This window comes from Athene noctua, chromosome 1 (assembly GCF_965140245.1).
Source record: "Athene noctua chromosome 1, bAthNoc1.hap1.1, whole genome shotgun sequence".
In the NCBI taxonomy this organism is placed as follows: domain Eukaryota; kingdom Metazoa; phylum Chordata; class Aves; order Strigiformes; family Strigidae; genus Athene; species Athene noctua.
In genome coordinates, this window is record NC_134037.1 from 181,682,554 (window position 1) to 181,706,617 (window position 24,064).

A 24,064-nucleotide genomic window follows, 5' to 3' on the forward strand; every position below is an offset into this window, starting at 1 on the left:
TGGCCCATCCGTGAGTTGTCTGGAGAAGGGCACAGGGGATGGGGTGGCACAGTCTGTGAGGGCACCGTGCTACTCAGTACGGTAAAGCTGAGGCTTTTACTGACCATGCAGAAACACAAAACAACATTACAATACCGGATAATAGCAAGCGAATTTAACCTATATTGCCTAAAATGGTGCACAAGGGAAAAAAGAAATCCCTGCTTCACTGGCTGTGACAGGCCCCAAACAGGCTGCTCACGCACAGTCCCGTGAAAATAGTAGCTCAGTAGCCGTAGAGAACCTTAACAGGAAGCTTAGAAATGAATCGGGAGAAAAAGAATCAGAGGCGAAGTCGCACCACAGCACAGCCCGGTTCTGAGTAATAACGCGCCTTGCAGAGTACTGGACACGCTCTGGGAGGTACCGAGGGGCCGACCGGACCCCAGGAGCTCGCAGCACCATCCCGGTGGCGGGCAAGTGGCTTCACGGCGCAGCGCGCCCACCACTCCCGCAGAAGGGACGGCCGCCGCGCCGGGGGCCCAGGGCCGCCCGCGGGAAGCCGGACCCCGCAACCGCCTCCCCCTCGGCCCCGCAAGATGGCGCCGCCGGACCGGGCAGTGGCCGGGCGGAAGCGGCGGCAGGAAGCGCCGCTCGCTCCGCCCCGCTCGTCCGCGCCGGAAGGGAGGGAGGAGGCAGCGCAGGCGGCAGCGCTCGGCTCCCCTGGCCCACCGGAGCCACAGGCTGCCCGGGTGGGTGCGGGACGCTGGTGTCCCTGTCTCTGCGCGGGCTGCGGGCCGGGCAGCCGGGGCGAGCGGTGGCGCGAGCGGGCAAGCGGACAGCTCGGGAGGGAGTTCCGCCTTCGGAGCGCGGGGTCGGAGAGGCGCGGTTCATGGCACGCCGACCGGCTGTACGGCCTCGGGGCTTTCCCTTTCCTTTCCTTTCCTTTCCTCTGTAAGATTGCGACCTCCGGCCTGAGGCGGCGGTGCGGGAGCTCGGGCGAGAGGGGTCCTCTGTGTGCGGGGGGTTGGCGCCGGGGTGAGCCTGGGCGTGAGGGTTTGTTTTCCTGCCAGCCCTCGGATTTAGTTGTTTGCCCTAGTTGGCAGAGGCGAGAGCTGCTCATCGGGTTTGTGGTCATTAAAGTCATTGACCTGAGTCTGGGCACAGCATCTGTGAGACTAGGAAATTAATTTTCCCTGCAAAAGCAATAGTGTAAAAGTTTCGTCCTCTTCCTCATTCACTGACTAAACTGACAAGCCATATATGAAACATAAACTAACTGGGGCTACTAATGATTGTACAGCTTTTAGCACTTCACTTTTGACCTCTGATTTTTGGTCCAGATAGCTTTTGGGTTTGTGTGCTGGATCTCAGAGAAGACAGATCCTCTTCTTTTGGAGCAGCAGAGGACTACGCTGTCTCAAGCTCTGCTCGGGTCAAAAGAGCCATAATACACTGAAGTTTGCTCTGCATGCTTTGTTGGCAGTAAATGTGGATTGTCCCTGCAATGAACATAATTTTCTCTTATGTGTAATTTGTTTCCCTTCCATTCGCAGGAATTACAACTGTTGGTGGAAAGACACTGCTGTGAAGACACCGCAGTGATAGGTAGGCCTTCACAGCTCAACTGACTCTCCTGTTGGGATATGAGCAGCCATAACTGTATTCTAAGCGTCTCGTATTTAAACCATTCACAAACAAGAATGCGCTGTATAGAGTTGGGAATTTTTACCTTTTTTTCTTTTTAAAGGAAACAACTTGTACTCTCAACTGTCTTAGCAATCACAGGCTTTTATTTCTGTGTAACTGTAACTAGGGCCCTTCAGTATTATCATATACCAGCAGTGCACAGTATTAATCTGAAGCACAGAGCGTCAGAACACTTTTTAGACTTTTATTTTCTGGTGGTAATTCTGCACCAAGAATAAACATGAGAAGTATAAAATGAAACGCACGTTTGTGGGAAGACGCACACTTTTGATGTTACATGGCATGCTTTTCTTACTGAACTCTTCAAATATCTTTGGAGAGTATGTAGTAGGGTGAGTTCAGAATACGCAGCACAAATTGATGTTTAACACCGTAAATTGTGAAACTTACTTCCATGGGATGTTGTGGAAACATGTAGTATTCGTGGGTTCAGAGAAATGACATGTTCTGTCTCTAAATACTAAAAGCACTTTGGAGCTAAAAAAACTATCTGAACTGCCACTGGCTGAAATCAGGAGAAATGTACCTGAGAAAGTAATTCCTGGATGTGTACTCTAGTGTTATATTTTACTGAGCATCTCTTACTGCCCATTGCCAGAAGCTGGATAGGGGAGTGTTAGGGACACTCTGGCCTGACTCAAGAAGGTACTTCTCACAGGCTAAAGGAGCAGGGACAAAAGCAGCAGTGGGCAAAGGATGTGGCCAGCTGTCCTTTTTTATATTTTTACCTTAATATCATGCTACAGGTTAATTAATCTTGTGTTCATCGGTGTTCTGAAGAAAGTCAAACCCTCCCTGATCCCGCACTGGTAGGACTTTCTGAGCTGTGCCTGTCGACCCCGGTACGGCAGCCATGTGGCAGCACTGTATCCAACACACCACTAGAGGGACTTCGATCCCCAAGGATGAATTACATTACCGAGTTATAAAAACCAGTATTTCATGGTTGTGTCTCACAATACGACAGACATTGTCTCAACTTCTTTTGATTCCGGTGGAATTAAATGCTGTCACTGCTTTGATCAGAGTTCTTTATTTTCACTGATGCTTACCTGCTTCAGGTTGTTAAGGAGACAGGCATGTTTCTGATGAAAGGGAGTAGATCTATATTTAATTATCAGTCAGGAAATATTTTAAAACTGAGAAAAGGAAGTCATAACATTTGTCAAAAAATAACTTTTCCATCATTAATGGTCAGCACAGGCAAACAAATATCTCATTTTAAAGTCTACATTTGCTGGTGAGTTTCATATGTTAAGTTGCTTCCATATTTGTTTTTAAAAGTATAAGTTATAAAAGTACAGTTATTACATTTATTTTCTGCTGCTTGTCATGTTTCATATTTTATGTATTTTGTTTTGGAAGAGTAATTCCACTGAAAACAAACCAAACTCATTCTTAATTTAGTGGCCCAGCTTTCAACATTGTTATGCTTCGCTTTATATTTGTAATCTAATGTTTCATAAATGATTTATGAAAATAATTAAAGTGTCTGTGCTTGGCAAAACAGGTTTTTCATATTTGGTAAACTAATATAGTTGTATAATTTTGCCAGGGTTTTTCCCCTCCTTCCCCTTCAGAGAGCATATGTACATGTTGCGTATTAATAATAAAGTATCAGACTTCACCACTTAATGTAAATAGTCTTTTAAAAGCAGTAAAATCTGAACCTGATTCCTGCTTATGCTGAAGCTAGTTCAAAGACTCTTTTGTCATGTATAAGTTAGAGTGAACATGAAAATAAAATAAACATACTTTTCCTGAAGTGGAAAATGGAAGAATTGGTTACCGTCGATTTAGGTTTTTAAGTATGAGAAAAAGACATTATGGTAACCTTGACAGTATCCAGATGTATATGGGAAAGGGATGAAAAATATGTGTGTATGCCATGAGAATGGAGATGGAAGTTTTGAAGAGGGCTAGCATGGGAAATGAGATGTTTGAAAAGAACAAAGAGGGATAGCCCAGGAGTTTTTAATGTATGTGTGGGTTTCAAGTGTTACAAGTCACTACAGTGTTTTACAGTGACCTCAGCATGAGGTTTTTTTCTTCCTACAAGCAGGCAGGAGAGCACATTTTTTGGCTGCCTAATGCCTAATCCTGCAATCTGTTGCTCGCATGAGTCGTCCCATTGATTGCAGCGGGACTGCTCATGTATGTAGGGCTTCTTGTAGATAGGTTGGTGTGACCAAGGGATTGTGGGTTTGAGCTTAGTGTGGGCTTTGTGAAGGGCAATAATTTGCCTTTGTGGTAGCTGCATAATTTGCATTTTCATTGAACATGGCCCATCCCCATTCTTCTTTCACGCGGGATGGCTTGTCTTAAGAGACAAGAAGTTGCTGTTTAATCAGTATTGTTAAATATGAGGCAGAACACAGCTGGTGTATGTACTGTATTCATATGCATTTTGAAAAATCCTAGTTTTATGCTGGTATAAATTACAACAGTTGTAAGTGCTGTCTTGGCTGTATTCCGGTGTTGCTGGGAATAACATTTGACCATGTCTTAGGGGTAGCAATGGTAGCTCAGTGTTACTGAGTCTCTGTTACCTTTCACTGGCAATCACCTAACGTTCAAGTTGAGGGTGAGAGTGTCAGGAGAAATATGTGGATGAAGCAGCTAACATTTTAATGTAATGATAAAATAATTGTCAGATAGGGAGGGGATTCAGAATATTTCTCAGTGATTCGTGCTGGTAAATCACACTGAAAATGATGGTAATTATAAATCCTGCTCGGTGGTTTTAGATCCCTCTCTTCTCCCCCTGCCTTTGACTTTTTTTTTTTTTTTTTTTTTTTCCTTCCTTCCCTCTTGCGTTTTCTTTACGGGAGGCAGGATCAGATGTCCAAAAAAAAAAGAGAAATAGAGTGAAAAAAGGGGTTGTATGTGGTTATAAGTGCACCATAGGTCTAAACAGAAAACTTACTATTTGAAAGGAGTCAAGATGGGTTTAATCATTTAATGGTAACTGCTTATTTTATAGATGTCCCTGTGCAGACACCACTAAAGTGAGAACAGTGTGTTTCACTTAAGTTTATGATTTTTGTTTGGCGTTAATTTGGAAAACAAAGGTTGTGGAAGCATAAAGTGTGGGAGAAAATAGAAAAGAAAGGTAATAGGAAAAAAAGTGTTTGTTCAGTCCTACCATTTTAGGCTGCATTGTGTAGAAAGTTCCCTTTTAACCTTCTTATTCTAGTGGAAAATTCCAAGGAATGGGATTTTTACTGATTCTAATCAAAAACTATAAATAAGAAACTTCAGCTAGCCACAACAGAGATACGTAATAGCTGTAGGCCGTAGTGTTCCAAGTTTAACAAAAATATATTCAGTGTTTGTGACCATCTTCATACATACATTTTTATGAATTAAAAACCTATTGTTTTCTTTTCTAGTTCACCTTGATCACCAGAACAAACTTTACAAGAGATGGTAAGCGATCTTTATGGGTTTGTGTGTGATAAGTTAGTCACATTTTATATACAAAATGCATATAAACACTTCTATGGAACTGTTACTGCAGACATGTAAAAATTAGATATGAAAGCTTCGAAAACAGAATTCACATTACAACAGCAATTTGATTTGTCTACTCCTGGGAAGACTCCAGAGACATAACAGGAAAATAAGAGGACTCTGTTCATTTGTCTTAGATTTATAGCTTTTGTTTCCTTGAGGAAATCTCTTATTTCCATTTATTCTGCAGCTGAAAAAGCACAGACATAGAAATAAGTTAGACTTTAAAGTGTCCCTTTCCCTTTTCCACCCCAATGTAAAACATTTCTGTAATTTCTTTTTTAACAGATGTATTTTTAAAATTCAAATGTAAAAAGGGTTTTCAGGGGTCACTTTCAACAAAAAAGCCACAAAAAGTAGTTGGACAGGCACCAGCATCACAGTTCTGTCTATGTGAACTGGCTTTTTGTCTTCATTTCCCCTAAATTAACAACTGAAGCTAGTCAGCTAGACAAATCAGCCAGCTGGATTCCAGACCTTTCAGTAAAGTGATCAAGGCCCTTTTTAGAAACATTTTAGAAGAACTGGAGATAATTTTTGAGCTTTAAAAGAGTATGTTGTCTTCTTTGGAAATACATAGAATGTACGAGATACCTGCTTTTGTCAAGCTTCATGATGTTCCAAAACTGGATTTTTAAGTAGGGGAAAAATAGACAAAATGTTCTAAAAGTAACCTGTGAATGTATCAGATTTGACAACAGGACATTCTCATCTGCCTGCCGAAGGATGAGGAGTCTGTGTGACATTCTTAAGCAAAGCAAGAACAGTAAATAAAACATTGTTCATCCTAGCTTTTAGGTGGTTGGATGATTAAGAATGAAGAAATTCCATATGGAAAGCAAATGCTTTTCTTGCACCCACTCATCTTAGGAATAAGTACTCTGAAATGCATGGTCTTGTAGCAGTGCAATGTTAGACCCAGAGGAGAATCGGAATGAAGTTTGACCTCCATGAATTGTTACTTTTCAGGAAAGATAGTTTGTCTGGAATTTTAAATCATGTAGCTGAGCCCTTCACAATTAGGGTGTAATTTTTGATCAGAAGTATCTTAAGAAATGCAAGTTTGTTGTGGGTTTTCTTTATTGACTCTATTAGCCAGAAGTATTTTATTTCTGAGAGCAGTTACCAATGACCTTGGAAAAAGAGAGCATTTATAGATCTCTTATGGGATAATGGGCTCAGTTTTGCAGAAAGAAGGGAAACATGGAAGCTGCAATTATTCCAAACTTGAGCATTTGCATTATTGCCCAAGAACCAGAAAGTGAAAACAAATGTAAGTAAATGAAATTAACCTCTCTGGATATTGTTAGCATGAAATGGAAAGTAGTTCTTAGGTTGGTTGGTTTGTTCTGTTTTGTTTTGGGATTTTTTTTTTTTTTTCCAGAGAATCATTCTTTTAAGGCTACAGAATGGTGCTAGCACAGATTAAGAAAACACACTTAAAGAAAGATTTTTCTCTTGTATGCCCTTTTTTAAAAAAAACACAAATAAAGGACTGTAGATGTTACATTCATCTCTGAAAACCTTAGCTAATCTTGCCATAGTTTTGAGTGTTTCCCAAAACATGGCTTAATTAAAATTCTTCCAGTTTAAAGTCCAGGCATTCCGTTTTGGCCCAGATAAAAGATTTTCTATGGAAATTAAGATGTAGGGGAAAGAAGAAAATATTTGCTATTTATCTTACTTGTTCCAGGCTCTAGTTTACTTTATGGCCTTCTTTTAAGATCCTCTATTATCCCCTCTTTTTGAGAGTAGGATGAGGAGGGAGATGAAATGGCCTGTAGGGAAGGGGCTTAAGGCTAGAGGAACTGTGGGGCTTCGTAGTTGCTGGTGAAATCAGAACAGCATGAAACTGTTTTTTCAGGAAAACTGAGATTAGCTGGAAGACAAAGAAGGTGTGTTTACAGTATGTTTCATTCTATACAACTATTTTTCTGTGTCATTTACCAGTGGTACTTTATTACCCCTTTTCATATGTTGGTTGCTGATGAGTACAAAAGAGAGATTTACTGGCAGCTTGCACTAGGCTAAATACAGTCTTGTTTTTGATAGAGGCCATGATGGATATATGAACTTGGCTGAATTGCCATTTGACCTTTTCTGAGAAACTTATTTTGGCAGGCAGATGGAGGAAGTATGTTACTGGATAAAATGAATGCCTTTGTTTAATATGGAGGAATTTTAATCTCTTGTGTTTTCTGTCTGCGGATTTGGAAATCAGGTGTAGGTTGTAATACATACACCTTGGAATAATTCAGTTCTTACCACTCACATGAGCAGCTAAGGAATTGTGGAATATATCCACACAGCATATTCCCTAAAAAGAACTAATTGCCACTGTAGTAACACAAACATTTGGAAAACACCTTCTGGGCACTACAACTTCTCTACTGCTAATTCTTCACTGGTAGTTGCTTGATGAACAGCAACCTCTTGTAAGAGTAACGAAGTGTAGTTCACTTTTACTGTGTTAATACTTGTCCTCTTTCATATCTGTATGTTTTATGATAGGAAAAGGATGACTGATAATTAAAAGGCAGACTTTGCACTTACGTTTACAGTGTTTCTCCCCTCATTTACTATTCATTTTCTCCCCCCCACCCCCCGCCTGTTTTTTTGGTGTTCTTTCCCTCTTCCCCCGTGTTTTGGCCACAGGAAGACACTGAGCCATGGTATTCTCAGCAAGTGTATGCAAGATACTGGAAGCACTATGACTTAGCCATGCGCTGGATGCGTAGACACCAGAGAGCCTACAGGAAAGCCATGGAGTCCTTTTATCACCTGCCGTGCCATCCTTCTGCAGCCTCTCCAAGTAGCCGCTACTCAGATTGGGATGGGAATGATCTCAGACATACCCAAAAATATTCTTCCAGCTATAGCCCATATGGCAGAGCTCTGTACCGTGGAGGAGCTCAGCAGTACGCAAATGCTCACCAAGGCAGGGAGGATCCTGACAGAGACTGTGAAATGGAGGAGGACTCCGAGTCTGAAGGGGAGATAGAATATGACTTGAGTAACATGGAGATCACAGAGGAGCTTCGCCAGTTTTTTGCACAGACAGAGAGGCACCGGGAAGAACTGCGTAAGTCCATGCTTGTTCTATGTTTTCTGGTACTTGGTGGCCATAATGAGTGATGAATGCTTTCAACATTTACAGGTTTTGTAAGAATCCACAGCAATAGACACTGCAAATGAGCAAGTCAAGTGGAATGAAGTAGGGAAAGCTGGTGGGCATGCTTAAGTACCATTCATTAGAAATGTCTCAGAAAATGTTTGCAGGGTTTTTTGGTAGGAGAGAGAGAAAATTATGACTGCAAAGAGGAGAAAAACACATTTGTCCAGAAAATAATACTCATCTTCAGTGCTGAAGGAAAAAACTCTGAAATTTTTATGGTTAAATTTAATTAACATGCTATATGTTTGAGAGGGAAACCCACAGGAAGTGCTTTACTACATCACTGAACCTTAGCATAAGCCTCAATGTATGTTATAACGTGGAGCAGCCATTTTGTTTTGTTATTCTTTGGCTAACCCAATGGTGAAACTTTATGACATTTTTCTTTTCCCCCTGCATCCCTAGGGTACTCTTCATTCTGTACTATACCACAAGTTTCTCTTTGGTTTACATCTTGATATGGACCTAAGTAAGTCTTTAAGCAGGGAATATAAGCCAAACACTTAAGTTTTTTCTCTGGTCTTGATCCTCAGAGGTATTGGTCATTTTTGGTTTTGTGATATCCTTAAAAGAAATAGAAAGTTATGCTGTACTACTTTATTGACACTTTGCTGCATATACAAAGGTTGCAGGCAAATTTATTATCTGTTTTACAAAAGCAGCATGATGATGAAAATTCTTCCCACATGACTCCAATAGGAAATGCCCAGAATGAATGTTTAAGGGACATGTTCTAAAAATGCATAATAAAGGCAGTGATTGGGAGAGAGAAATATTGTGTTAAGTTCTTTGATCAGAAGGTATCCAGTGAGCTGAAACACTTCTCCCTAACTTCACACTTCCCATCAGTATGATGCACAAGTGATGTAGTTAGCAGAGGAAAGTGAGTTGAGGAGCTCAGCAATAGTCCCTAACATGCATCCCTTTCTCATCATGCTTTTGCAGGATTGGCTTGGTGTTCTCTATTGAAATGTTCCTTGGATAAGGTACAGGATTCTTTAAGGTACTCAGCTACTTCTGGAAATGCAGGACATTTTCTTTGGATTTATTTTGTGTCTATGGTTAGTGGGGTTTAAAGATACGCGAGTGATTAAAGTGGTAACCTGGAAATTAGGAAATCTGGGCTCAGATATGTTCTCTGTTGCAAATATCCTATATGACCTTGGTATATCTATATAATCTCTTCTTGACCCCTCACTGGCTGTTGTTGCTAAAAATAGGATTTGATTCTTTATGATGAGCAGGTGAATTGGGAAGAGGTTTGTGACTCCAAATACAGATTTTACTTTTGTTCCTTCTACCACAGTGGTACTAGGAGCCTTCTGGAATAATTAGGTCTCTGCTGTGTGCCTAGTTCTGGGTAAGTGTAACTCTGTTCACTTTAGTGGCACTATTTTGCATCTTCATGCAAATTTAAGCAGAATCTGGTCTTTAGCTAATGCCGTCTTCAGTTTCTGTAGTAGTTTCCCTGATAAAGTGAGGGTAGTAATAATAATCTTCTGCAATTCCTCAAAGCATGAAAAAGTAAACAAGTACTTGATTTAATTGAAATTTAAAAGTGCCACAGAACTCTTGGGTGAATGCTGCTATCTAAATGCTAATTTTGTGAGTAATTAAAAATACAGTATGATCTTGTTCAGAAATAATTTTTTCTTGTGTGGTGGTGCAAAAGGAAAATAGTACCCATTTTTAAATCTGTTGAATTTTATCAAAAGAAGAAACATAAGCAGCAGGAAGAGGGGAAAAATCTTTTTTTCCCTGATGGTGTAGAAATGAGCTGGTATGGAGACTGTGTTGGAGGCAGTACTACTCTACTTTAGGAGGTAGTGTTAGTAATTTTCCGGAATTCTCTTTCCGAACAAAATTAAATTTAGGGGTTTATTAAGCTGCAATCCATAATGACACTGCCACGTTACATCTTTAATACTGTGCTGAAGAATGATTGCCATTCTGTATCAATGCTCAAGAAGATGGAGATAATTCATCCACAAAAGAAGCCCACAGTTACCTAAGTATTTCCTCTCTGATGCCTTTTCCTTTTATTCCCAGACTACATCCTGGGCTACCTGTCCCCCAATTTAGGAGTAGATTTGTAGAGAAATTTGGGCACTATAAAGCTCAGTAATGCCTGAAATGTAGGCATCCATGTCTGGAAGAGACATCTGTAATGCTCTTAGGTAAGAGTTTTAAATTTTCTATAAACTTAATGTTCGCATATGTCAAAGCAAAGTACCAATAGTGACCTTGATGATCAGTTGAGGTATAAGCCAGCTGTTAGGGAATGTTAAGGGGAAGGCTGTCTTTCATGTTTTCTTTCTCTGCATAAATAAGGGGCTCCAGGCAGAGTTCACAGCCTTTGACCCCTGCACCTTGATATGCACTTGGGAGAAGACACCTGGCTTGCTCTTGTTTTAAAATGAGTGCTATGCAAGAGTTTGATATATGTCTATTGGCAACTTATCGATGTGTGAGACACATGGGAAAAGAAGAGCAATAGGACAAATAGAAAGGGGGATTTGGCACTTAAGGAAGGGGTACAGAGGGCGGAGGTCTGATTTATCTTTGTGAAGGATGACTTCCATTAGTCAGGTGTTTTCAAGCCCTGCTAAATTAGGAAATACTACACAGCATTAATACTGCTATTTTGAACATGCATAATGAGAGTCTTGGTTTACCAAGTAAGATATAGCTCGTTTCCACACATGATCCATGTCTCATCAACATGTAGAAGGATAATCAAATGGATGAAAATGAATCCTAGCTGATGTCAGACTCTTCACTTCTAATGCCTGATCTAGAGTCTGCTGGAGGTGAACGTGATCACAGACATCAGAGGGTAAGATCTCGCAAACTTTAACTGTGGAAGGCTTCTGTAGACCTGAGGTGTAGGTGGGAAAGGTATTTGTGTCTGGATGGTGATGTACAAGCATTAATGTTAATTGCAAATAGAAGATTTTCAAAGATGAAACAGCCATTACGTCAGACTAGCCAAAGAAGAAAACTTCAGGTTTACTTAATTTTTCGGTAACTGCCACAAACTTGAAGAACAAGCAGATTCTTCACTTCTGTAGTGATTTTGTTTGTTTTCACAGTGGGCATTTGCAGGGATTGGATGACTTGCACAGTAAAGCCTTTGAAACTGGCAAACTCTGAGCCTTGCTGCATGATTTAACACTTCAGCAGTGATACAGTTGTTCACCAACAACTTCTTTTAAAAAGATCTATTTTTTTATCTTTGAATTCATGTCAAATTCTTACTAGTTTTTATATTCATGTCATGGGTTGCAGTCAAGTTATGTGTTCCTGGAATGCCCTGAAGTAATTGTGAGCAGAGTTTTGCTCAGGCTGTATCAACTCAGACATATTAATGCACTACAAACTTATCTCATATTCTAGATATACAGTGCATTTGGTTAAAATCCCTTACAGAGAGTTTTAATTTCTTTCCTCTTCAATTGTTTCTCCATATGCAATCATAATTATCTAGACATTCTATTTTTAAGTGGGTTTTCTTGTCAGGCTAGTCTGTTGTTCTGGTTCTTCTTGTAACTGGTGATGCTAATATACTGTGCTGCTTGGGGATGTTTTTAGTTGTATTTAAAAGTCTTTCTTCGGTCTGTTGAAAAACATGTAGTTATTTTTCTGGGTTACCGTACCTGTCAGACCTAGGTAGTATACTGAATTCTTCAGGCATCCTAGATGTAGAGGACAGAATACAGTAAGTTACCTTTTTATTTTTTGCAAGAATTAAAAGGACAAAAAAACAAGAAAGGAAAATTCACAGGCCTAACAATTCTGTAAATTCTCTAATGGCACATATTTATTAAACTTTTAAATTTAGCCTTTGAAATGTGTAGTTTATGCTGTTTTTCTTTGTTCTCTTTTTACGTATAAGATAAAATGACTAATTGAGTGAATACAGCATTGCAAGTACATTGAGAACCATTCTGTGGTAGTCAACAGGCAATGAGACAGTATCCTTTATTTAAAAAAAAGGCAAAGTACCATCATGTCAGTTCACTACTGAAGAATAATAGTCTGTCAGTTGTTAATGGTCAGACTATTTTTTTCCATTAAAGCCTCCGTCTGTATTGCCCACACATACCCTCCAGCTTTTCCCAAAATAATGTTGTCTCAACTTGAAATTTTCATTGCAGATGGAAAACCTTTATAAAAAAATGGAAAGGAAATGGTGAATGAAGATCTTTGTTCCAAATCTGCAATTGTAGGTTTTTTTCCCTTGGGTTTCTTTTTCTCTGAAAGATGACAGTTGCCACTGTCTCTTCTGTGAAGAAGGAGTAATGGGATTTTCAGAGTTTTGAAACATGTTTGAACCGTACCAGATACATGAAGCTTTTGGTTTTGTTTAAAGCCTGTGTGCTTCTTTTGAAAACACTGTGATGCAGGTTTTTTGCCACCATGTTTTCCTTCTTTCCTTCACTTTTGGTAAATGCTTCTCCCTGTTCTTCATCTGTCTTTTTCTCCAACAGACTGTAGTTCAAATTCTTACTCTTGGTCACCAGCATCTTTTTCATTTCTTCCTCCCAACCCTAAACAGTGTGCATAGTGAACTTATATCTGTTCAGCTTTCTTGGCTTTGTCAGCCTTGTTGTCACATGAACTTTTACCACTGTCTTTGGAAGATGAATTGCTGAAGCTTCTAAGAAATGCCTGTGAAATAAGAGTGCTCTCTGCAATATGTGTGGGTGCTTGAGAGATGCTTTTGAAGCGTGTTCTTTTGTGAACTGAAGGAGAAATGTGAAAGGCTCTCCTTTGTACCACATCTCTGATTTTGATGATTGAACCTTTTATTGTGTAGCAGCAGAATCCTCTCAAGTGTGCACACTGTGTCCAACATAGAGGTTGCATTATTTGGTACTGGAAGCCAACAGCTGAGAAAATGTATCCTTGCTAGAGAAACAAGGAAAAGCACCACAATTTCCAGTGCTTTAATATTGAAAACTAATCTGTAACTTGCAGAAATAGAGGGTCTAAATTGCATTTGGAGAGCAACAGTTGGACACAGTTTTATATCCGTTTTATAAGAGATAAGATCATTTTTATACTAAGAGTATCAGCTTGGGAACACAGCCATCCCTGGAATATGTGATAGTCAAGAAAATGTCCTTAGATCTCATACTAGAGACAGAATTTGAGCTTAGAATGTATAGCTTTGCTATGTGGACCTATGTCTTTCCTGTGAATCCAACATGTTTTGCAACGAATGGACGTTATGCTGTATAGGTGTACTTACTGCTACAGGAATTAATGGAAGAGAGAAACTAGAAAGCTTGAGGTGCTGCTAAGGAAACATCGTGTTTTCTGTATCACTGGACCAGATGCAGTCAAAAATGGATATCCTCTGCTGCATGCTCAGGAGAGTTGTGTGAGAACACAACTGAAATTTTATGTGAAGTCTTTCTTATTTGTTATGTGCCTCAGTCTTAGACTCTGACAGTGTTGGCAACCCCTGAAAGTACACAAGAGCAAGGCGAGGCTTCTTGTTTTGCTGCTAAGGGATGCCTCAGGTTTCAGCTCCTATGTGGCCTGTGAGGATGCTGTGGACCACACTCCCATGTGTGCAGCCTGGACGGTTGGGTGGAGCTGGGGCCTGGAATGCTGCTGCCCTACCTGCTAGGGGCTGTACTGGGCTCAGTTCTTCCTAAGCATGTTGTGCAGTACTGGTAGCTGAGTCACAGCCAGTTTACAGCTAGGAGCAAGGGAAAAGAAGCTCATGTGGTTCAGTGTTAACTGTAGGATAGATATTGCTCTAAGAGGGATGCCAAGATGTCAAACACCTCTTATTTCCTCTTACATATGATGGAAACGAAGAGTGGTGTCTTAATATGAAAATATGTAGTAAACTTTGGAAACCTGTGTTTGAAATTGTCACCCTTTATTTGTCTGTCTAATATGTTCCTCTTATTACAGTGGAGATACTACATACCTCAGGTGGCTTGTTGAGAGGTTCAACTTACTCATATTTATAAGGGATTTTGAGTACCTCAGCAGGAAGTAAGCAAAAGCCTCAAGTGATAGAAGAATGAATAATATGATCTGAGAAGAATTATTCATTCCAGGCCTTTTGCTTAACAGTTAAGTTAATGTCATCCCTGTGACTGAAGCACATCCTGTTGACATCATCTTTGCTGAACAAATACAGGATTTGAGCTACACTTTCTCCCAGAGAGCTATTATCCCTAAGATATTTGTGAGTCAGTAAGAGAAGTCTGGTAGTCGTGTATTGTTGCTGCTCTTAGTAAGTCAGTGCTGTGGTAAAATTCTTCTGCCTGGACTTGTCTTGAGGATATGAGAATAAGGTGTGCAGGACAGAGACAGATCATTGCTCCTCTCAGCTGCTCTATCTCTCACCATCCATGTGTTAGATCTGCTTTTGATAGCTGTTTCTTGATAATTTCTGGTCTTAGAAGGATCCTGCAGAAATAGGTCAGTAGCTTGCTCTGATGGATTAGCTGTTGGGACTTTCACTTTACAAAGAAAATAAATGCAGTAATTCAGTTTTAGGTCAGACAAGCAGAGTATCAGTGTCTGGTTTATGTCCGTGTGGTTTCCAAGGTTTGAGGGCATTGCTGTGACATACCTGGGCTCTGCAAAGCTTTGGTAAAGAACCACCAGGCGGATAGACCCCAGGGCTGAGATGCTGTGTGGGAAACAAGGAGTCCTTCCCTGGTCTTGTAAGAGCAAAAATAGCTTTCCAAATGCTGTTATGGAAGATTCCTTCATATGGGAACAGTTTGGTGTGGGAAGACGCAGACACTACTTACACTCAGAACTGGTGTTGATAATTTTTGAAGGCAGGTCTGCCTGCTCACGCCATTAGCATCTGCAGCTGCTCTGAGTGGCTCCTCTAGTCTTCTCTTCAGTCTTTGTCCCTGCCGGGGAGCCTGTGAAGGCAGCTGCAGCTGCTGTGGAAAAGAGCAGGTGAGGCCATGCTGACAGACACAGCTCTAGCGAAAAGCAGCATAAAAGCTGCTCTGTGCTAATTACTCGACTTGGGCAGTCTGCCTTCACAGTTTGTGCACGTTTCCATTTCCCCTAAAATTCCTCGATCACTGGTTCCACCTAGGTGCAGCATTTCTGGATCTCTAAATTATTTTACTTAGGAGAGAGCTCTTGTCTCAGTTCTGTCCTGATAAATATGAATTCATCTACCTTTAGTGTGATACTCTCAACCTTGTAAGTGGACAGTGACAGTGTGGGCTATGAATTAAGCGTTTTCTAACACAACCTTTTTATATCTACCTGGGGCACAGTTGCTGTAGCAAGGATGTTAAAGTTTCAGGGTGTACAGCACTGGAGTAATCGTGAAAAGCAAATGTCAAAGACAGGTGGAAATGGATATAATGATGCTGTGTGTTTTCTATGCTCTTTATCTACAAAAACTGCTCAGAATCATGGCAGAATCACTGCTCACAGCATGACAGAATATCTCAAGCATTACACATTTTAGGTCTCTGTTATAAAGCAAACTGGATGTGCTTGGAGACACATAATTTACCCCTGCTATTTTTACTGCGGTGGTGTTAATGCCAAGACTTCAGAGGCACCATTTGTTTTTCAACATCTCTCACTGTGCCTCAGTTTTATCAGAAGCATCCAGATGGAATTCACATCCATTGTCATTAGGAAAATGTGGGTGCTCTTGAGGCACAAACTGAGAGTTCAGAGACTTCCATGTGCCTGAGTTTTTCTGAAACTTGCTTCCTAGTAAAATCAAGTGATAGAGACAGACAGAGGCTGTTAGACTACCCATCTCAGACTTGGGTGGCCTTTACAGACTTCCATCATGACCTTGGACATGCCATTTGAGACTACATCCAGAAAACCTTTCAATACAGGTGGAATTTAGAAGCAGATATCCAAAATAATAATCTTTCCCTCCCAACCATGCCTTCCAGTAAGAAGGGAGCTAGTCATTTACCCAAAAGATGATGGATCTTAAACCCCAAGGTGCAAGAGAACATTGTCACTCTTCTTTTTTCAGTGGCTGGGTTGAGCACCTGTGCCATTTTGTGATATGACCTACTGTGAAGCCCATTCCAAGGAGTCTAGAGCACCACGTACTCTAGGAATTTTTGTCCGTTTTCTTTTTATTTGGACCTGTAATACAGTGATGATAGCACTTCCCAGTCTCTCAGGAAAATAGAGAAGGTTGATAGAACAGCACACCAAGAAACAGTTGTGCTGCAGCCATATGAAGTACTCAGTACAGGTTGATTCAGCTGTTCATATTGTTATTGGCCTCCAAAGTACCCAAACCTGTTTATCTGGATATCAGAGCTTCCCCTGATATTTTCAAGGCATACGTCTAAGTTGTTATAACACTGCTCTGCAAAACACTGATATCATGGAGGCAATACAAAATGAAGAATAAATCTTAAATGGATATTTGTACGGAAATAAGGTTTGTACTGAAATAAATAACATGGGTGTCATACTTTTGATTGTTATTGTTCACATTTAGCTGGATAATAATCTCATGGGTTTAATTTAATTTGTAGTTGATGAAGTGGTGGTTGTTGCTCGAAAAGTCAGCTCTGTATTCATGGAAATTAGAGAAACTGCAAAGGAATGTGGGTCTCCAAAGAGCATGCTAGCCCTCAATCTTAATATGGTTGTTCAAATACTAACAAGCCAATGCTGCTGTTCTCTCACTCTGCACAAGCCTTGCAGTGCACCCTCCTTTCTAGGAGGTCTGCAATATCAGATGTGGTTGCTGAGCAGAACAGTTGGAAGACACACTTTAAAATTCATGAGTTATCATTACTCTGGGATTTTTGGCCACTGGTATGGTGGGAAGGAGGCTGATAAATTGTAGAAGAGTCCATACTATGGAGACGGCATTATGTGTCACATGTTGGTGGAGGAGGTGTTGAGGTGGTAGATGGCAGAGCATCTGGCTGGCTTTGGAGGAGTGCAGGAAGAAGTATCTGCCTTTTTCCCATCTCTCCATTTCTGAGTAGGTAGAGTTGGTGATGTGTAGTTTCTTGCATTCCCTGCTTTTGCATTCTTCCCTTGGCATTAGTTACTGACCTCTGTCATGAACAGGCTGTCAGGCTAGATGAGCTTTAGTCTGATGGCTCTCCTCATGTAAAGTCTTCATCAAGTCACTTAAACACTTCCTTTGTGTGTGAATTGCCCCACTGAAGTAACAGAGGGGAGACATGGAGCTCCCCCTTGCTAAGAAGTACAACTTGTCTTTCATAAGGGCAGGATTCCAGCTGCCTCTTTGAAAGGAGACCATACTCAGATTTATGCTTCAGCAACCAACTCTGGGATTAGTTATAGTGTCAAACTTTTGCCTTTTGCAGAAGGTACGACAGATGCACATCTGCAGGTTTTCTCTGGCATATTTTCTCAAAGTTTTTTGTTGTGGTTTTAGTACTGGGCATAGCAATTATCCTTATGTATTTATGTATGTTTAATTTATTAGAATGCTGAAATGAGCAATGAGAAGCTCGGAAGGTCAGAGGTAAAATAAGTTTCCAAAGCTACCCTTCAGCCCTTTCTTTTTCAAGTTGTGATGTTTTGCAGATTCCTTTAGTTTGACCCTCTTTCTGGATCTCTTTTAAAATGATTGGTCAGGCAGCAGACTGCAATTTACTAACAGCATAGAAAAAATGCATATTTACTTGCTGAAATAAATTTTATCTGTATCAGACGTTGTTATTTAATTCTGCATGTTTGCAGTAATACTAAATTACAGACCTGCCGGTTAACTGAAAGGTCAGTACATTGCCTGAGTATGCTTCCTTTCAGAAAATCAGTGACATAGATAAAGGTTGCTCTCAAAAAACCTGTTTTTCAAATATTTTTTATAAAGTAGCAGATTTCCCTGCATATATTGCTTTCTCATATTATACAATAATTGCTTTCTCATATTATACAATAATTGCTTTCTCATATTATACAATAAGCCAGTCTTGAATTCAGCAGTGTAGTTTGTGACTGGAGTCAAAGAAATTTCAATGTAAAGTTTGAATGTGCAAGTTTGATTTAGAAGACTGTCACAAGCTACTTCCTTTTTTTTTTTCCTGAAAGCACCAAACTTTCATCATTATTTAAACTGTCTAGTGCTCTCTACATTATGGAACACTTTATTCCAAGTCCATGTGTTTAATATCTATTCAGGGCGCATGTAAAAAATTATTGTGAAACTCGTGTTTCTTCGACATGCTCGTTTGCTTTTAAAGAAGCACTTTTAAATTTGAACATTTCCTTGTTCAGTCTCCTCTGTGCCATAAACGTATGTGTATATAGGGATACAGTTATATATAGATTTAAGTAATCCTTGTGATTAGCACTGGTGTCTTTGTCTGGCGTCAGCATTGTTGCCATCAGTGACAGATTGGAGTTGTTTTGGGGGATGGGACTGCACAGTCAGCTGGTCTGTATTTAATCTTATTGCTTTAGACTTGATCCTTACTAGAGGCAGCTGCCAGTGCCTGATCCTGTACCAATATCTAAACATTGGTCAGTCAGCAACTTCCTGGCTGTTTAGTCCTGTCAGATGGCACAAGTGCACAGTCTGGACACCCTGGTGCCTTTGGTGTCATACAGACCCCTGGTTATGTTGGGCTTGCCTGTGTGTTTTCTATCCTGGGTGCACACATACTTGATTATGAATTACATCTAGAGCTTTCAGATTTCTAAAGCAGGTTTTCACTTGAGATTTCACTAGACTAGCTCCTTGCTTTGTGTTTATGGGGTTTGACTGTTTGAATTGATTTGAATATCCCTTCTTAAGGGTTTCATTGTGCAAGGTAGTAGAAGAAAATAAAAGAAAGGTGATTTGTTGTTTAGCTAGGCAGTAACCAGTGTAGCCTACTGCTAGTGTAAACATGGACATGAAGGCTTATATTGTTTCCATCAAGGATCTTTGGCGGTTTGTTTTGGAGACCACAAGACAGCCCTTCTTGGCTTTTAATCCTATTTCTAAAACAGAAATCAGCTTCTGTATTCTCTGATTAACTGTGTAACTTTCTGCCAAGTTACTTAAGCCACAGATTTCAAAATAATGGGAGATAATGAATTCTTTAAAACTCTGTCAGGTAGGAAAGTATTAGAATCATTTTACAGATCTGTTACAGTGAGGCATGTGGCTAATTAACTTGAGAATGATACATACCACATAGTAGCAAACCTGGAATTGGAACACCTTGGTTCTAACCTTACTTCCTGGCTTTCTATTCATTTTGATTTCAAAGGTAGTTTCTCTCCCCTTGCTGTCTTGGTAAGTAATTTTGCCCTCTTTCTACAGAGCTATCCTCTTCAGAATGGGTAGAAAATCTCTATTATAGCGAAAGAGAAGGTATCAAGCTGAGTATTTCAGGTTTGCAAAATCTGTTTGCTCTCTGCTTGGACAGGCTGTTGCAATTGCATCTTTCTTAGGGAGCACACTCTTGCCTTAGACTATTTCCTGTTTTTACCAATGGGTTTTCAGTCAGGCTATGCTTCAATGAACATCCCTCAGTACCAAAGCCAGGTTAAGCAGTTTTTCTTCCTAGCCATTCAGTCCTGCTCCAGCGCTGCCCCTTTAGTTCAGCATGTGTAGTGCAAAGAGGCTGAACTATACCAGGCTTAAAGATAACTTGTTGGGGTGGTTGGGCATTTTTTTGGTGTGGGTTTTTTGTAGGATTTATTGTGTAGCCCCTTAGACAATGGTAGCAGCATCCTTCAGGGGCCTGGGAGCTGGAGCATGCAGCTAAGGGAGAAGAGGAGCAGAAACTGCATGCTCTGGTTTTGTAGCTGAGGAAAGAAAAATGTCCATGCAACCGTGGTTTCAGACTGCCACAAGCTTGCCAAGGAATCACATCTGCTCTTACTTCAAAGCCTGTAACAGAACATTTTCTTTTTTCTTGAGAATATTGCATTGCTTGTGGATATATGTGGTGAAATATTCAAGTACTTTTAACTCATTCCCACCTCAGCTAGCAGATGGAAAACCTTTTGGTATATCTACTTGGGACTTTTAATACCTTCAGCATTTTTGGTACTTCTCTTTCATGGTGGTTGTGACACTGTATCACTTCAGGCAATTACTCCCCCACAAAAGTCACTTTTATTCCGAACTAGTGTTTTCAAGCCAGCTACAGCATTTGATTTTTCTGCATAGGTAGACTGCTGGCATATTAAGATATGGCCTAGCTGTCTCCACTTCTTTGAAGATCAGACTTCTGTTAAAAACGGGAAGAGGGCAGTTACATTATGTTATCTGTAATCCTTTTGTTACATTTTTTGCAAGCACAAGGTTTTACATTTAAGGAGAAATTTAAACCTAAGTTTGTTTTCCCCAAGCCAGTTTACAGCTAGAATGAGGCTGTTCATTCCTCTATAAAATCATCACTCTCTCCTTTTAGTATGTTTCCACAATTCCTCTAAGTTGCTTAGTGTTCCAAAGTAATCCTCCAGCAAGTGAGACTGTACTGTTTTCAGCAACCCAGAATATTTTATCTTTACAGATGTGAGGGTAAGTCACAATTGTTTGTATCTTTTAGGTTCCCGCTGATGGAAACTGTTATCCTGCAAAGCTTTGCACTTGATAAAGGGTAATGTTTGAGCTGTTAGCCCTCTGGAAATCCAGACCTCTGTAGAAATTAAACTTCTTGAATATCCTGTTCACAAATCCTTATTTTGTTGGAATTCCTTTACGCAAAGATTTTGGTTTTCCCCATGGTATGCCTGGTTCGTGTAAGTATAGGCATAATAAAATGGTCTGCTGCTATCACTTCAGGAAAACTCATGTAAGTTTATGGTAAAGGTACTTAGGTTTTCTAGGGAGATGAAGAAGCTGGCATTTAGCATCGAGAAGCCTGTGTGGGCAGAACATTTAACACAGCAGATAAGCCTGTGGGAAGTGGCATTCAAAGAGAGAACTAGGAGTTTTTAATCAGTAGAAATGGGTAGTGTTTTTAACTCTGTTAGTGTGGGCTGCTCAAGATCAACTCAGGTAGCATTTAAGACAAGATGAGAGAGCTCAGAAAGTGCACATGCAGCAGTAACAGAAAATCATTCATCATTTGAATTAAGCAGACAGATATGAACAGGCGTATAGGTCAGTCTGAAATCATGGAAGAGAAAAAACAGATCAAGGCTGGGCAAAGCACAATATTTCCTTGAAGGATAATGTGCTAACTAAGCAAGAAACTCAAAGTCAGTAAAGGCCATTTGACACTTACGAGGAGCAAGCCCTTGGTCTCTTTCCATAGCTACCCTCATGTGGGGCAGAGCATGGCAGACTGCAGCATTCGTGCACCTAGAGAACTGTGGAGAAGGCTGCCTGTATAAGAGATGTCATCAGATTGCGTATGATCACTGGCTACAGTGAGCTAAGGGTGGGATGTATAAATATTAAGAGCTGAAAATGGTACAAAAAACAACACAATGCGGGGTATGAATCTTTCATCAAAAATAAAACATAGATAATTACCCTCCCTACTTTTATCTCCTTTTAATGTTGAGAAGTCTCTCCATGGAGACTTCTCTCCAAATAAGAGAAATTATTTGGGGTTTGGTCTTGAGGTTGTTTTTTTCCTTGTTTTGTTTTGCAGTTGTGTTTTGTCTTTTAATAAGAAAAGGATGAATTCCAGAGAGGAAATTTTTTTTTATTACTACTTCAGCTTCTCAAAGGATATTAGAAAGAAAGAAAGAAAGAAAGAAAGAAAGAAAGAAAGAAAGAAAGAAAGAAAGAAAGAAAGAAAGAAAGAAAGAGCAAAGTGGATCAAATTTATGGAAAATATATGACGTTTTCCTTTTTGTAAAGTAAGAGAAACAAGACATCTGAGTTTCTAAGGGCCTACGGGGAAAAGAGCTTACATCTTGAAAGGCTTAGGTCATAGTTTTGCTGAAAGTGTGTAAGAGGGCGTTTGCATATGAAACCCCAACTGCAGTGAAATAACTAAGATACTAGTTACTGTTTATCCTGCTTTTGGCAGTACATGGGGATGGGGGTAGTTGTGTATATTTGTTCACTTTTCAGTGAGTATAGCCCAGGTTACAAGTCATCTATAAAAGGTGGGAAAAGTGTGGGGGGGAACAGCAACCTAAAATTTTCTTCCAGAAGGCCTAGAATCACTGACGATGTCGCAGGATGCAGTATGAGTTGGGTAGAGATCTCAGTATTCCTTAAATATAAAGAAAAAAGACTATTTACTGTGTTGGAAAAAGCTGTCTCAACTGATTTTGGCCAGGTAATGATGACTTCCCAGCAGAACTGAACTTGGTGGGAATAGGTTAATTCTGAAAAGAGCTTCAAGAGAGGAAGAGAATTTTTGGGAAGAAACGAAACTGACCAATTAAGAAAATGTCAGCAATGCTTTTCCTTTGTGCAGGAACCAGCCACCACTGCAGCTGCCCTGCATGCCTTGTGAATGTTTGCAAAATACTGTTCCATGATTGGGAGAAGCTTGCCAATAGTTGAAGCTGAATGCTGTAAAAGAAAGCGCATTTATTTTAGCCTATGTGAAGTGGAAGGAGGAACTACTTAGAATTGTGTGAAAATTATTTGTTTCACATTTAGAACTTGACAGCACAGTAACTTAAGAATTTGGAGTGTGAAACTGATTTGAGAATGAGCTGGGGACTTAATTGCTGCAGGCTGAGAATTAGTGTTTTGATAAACCTTGCTATTCATGGACAAATATTTGGTGCTTGCTTCAGAGAAATTCTGGTTGCCCCTATAGGTTTAGAGCTATAGACAGTTTATAATTTTGTTTTTTCCATTGTCAGATACTTGCTGTCGTCTTCTTGATTAAGAGGTAGTTGTACATTTAGCTCAAGTTGTATTGCTTTGTATTGTTCTTAAAGTAAGTTTTGAGGTAATGGAAAGAACCCAGACTGATGGAAATAAAAGCAGTTCTACTTCCTAGCCCCTCCCCCACCAAAGAAAGTTTAGTGTGCATCTCAACAGGACAAAACTTCTCTGCTGTCACCTATTTCGTATCTCTGTTTGGCTGGAAATACTGCTTTTGGAAAAGCAGTAGTTTACATACCCATTTAGTTCCATGGCTTCTCTTTCCTTGATTGTCCATAACAGCAAATAGTGCCATCACTGACAGTGAGTTTGTCGTGGTAGTATCTCTCCACAAGTAACTTACTTGAAACTGCAACATATTCCACACAGTCACAGTGGTATTACCAGCAACAGCTGCTTTGTTCTATGCTCAAATTCAGCCTTTGGTATAAAAAAAACCATGAGTCCCTGTAGCAGATTTCTGTCCCCAGCCTCTGCCTGGACTCTGTAGACCTGATTTACATGTCTGAGACTGTAATAGAGTTACTCTGGGAATTTTTTAACCAGTAGCAATGGAATAGTAAAAGTCAGGTGAGAAAGTTAAGGGCAGTACATCTGATAAAGTAAAACATACTCCAGACGTTGTTAGGTAGTTTTGAGGATGGAATTTAAGTAGGTATTATTATTTTGATTGTTAACATTAGGATGTGTGGGTTTCTGAACTACTCTGTGCTACAAAATGGAGATGGATGCACACTAAACTGTAATCCACTCATCCATCATACAGCTTCTGCTAGAGACTCATTTAATTTCCAAACAGAAGAATTCATTATCTATCTCCAGAGAAATTAATTTTTCTTAAGTGTTATTGTGTGCAATGAGCTATCAGAGAGCATTCTACGCCAAGCAAGCGAGGAAGCAGCTGTCTCTAGCAT

At 40.1% G+C, this 24,064-nt stretch overlaps 1 protein-coding gene across 2 annotated transcripts in view; it reads left to right on the plus strand.

Moving 5' to 3' along the window:
- Positions 1-644: 644 nt before the first annotated feature.
- Positions 645-24,064, plus strand: part of GEMIN8 (gem nuclear organelle associated protein 8) — a 34,367-nt gene continuing 10,947 nt past the window's right edge. For both annotated transcript variants that reach the window (XM_074906965.1, XM_074906975.1), the window contains exons 1-4: positions 645-731; positions 1,536-1,587; positions 5,082-5,118; positions 7,858-8,284. In XM_074906965.1, coding sequence (XP_074763066.1) covers positions 5,116-5,118; positions 7,858-8,284 — 430 coding nt within the window. In that variant the 5' untranslated portion in view covers positions 645-731; positions 1,536-1,587; positions 5,082-5,115. The remainder of the gene's footprint in view (positions 732-1,535; positions 1,588-5,081; positions 5,119-7,857; positions 8,285-24,064) is intronic.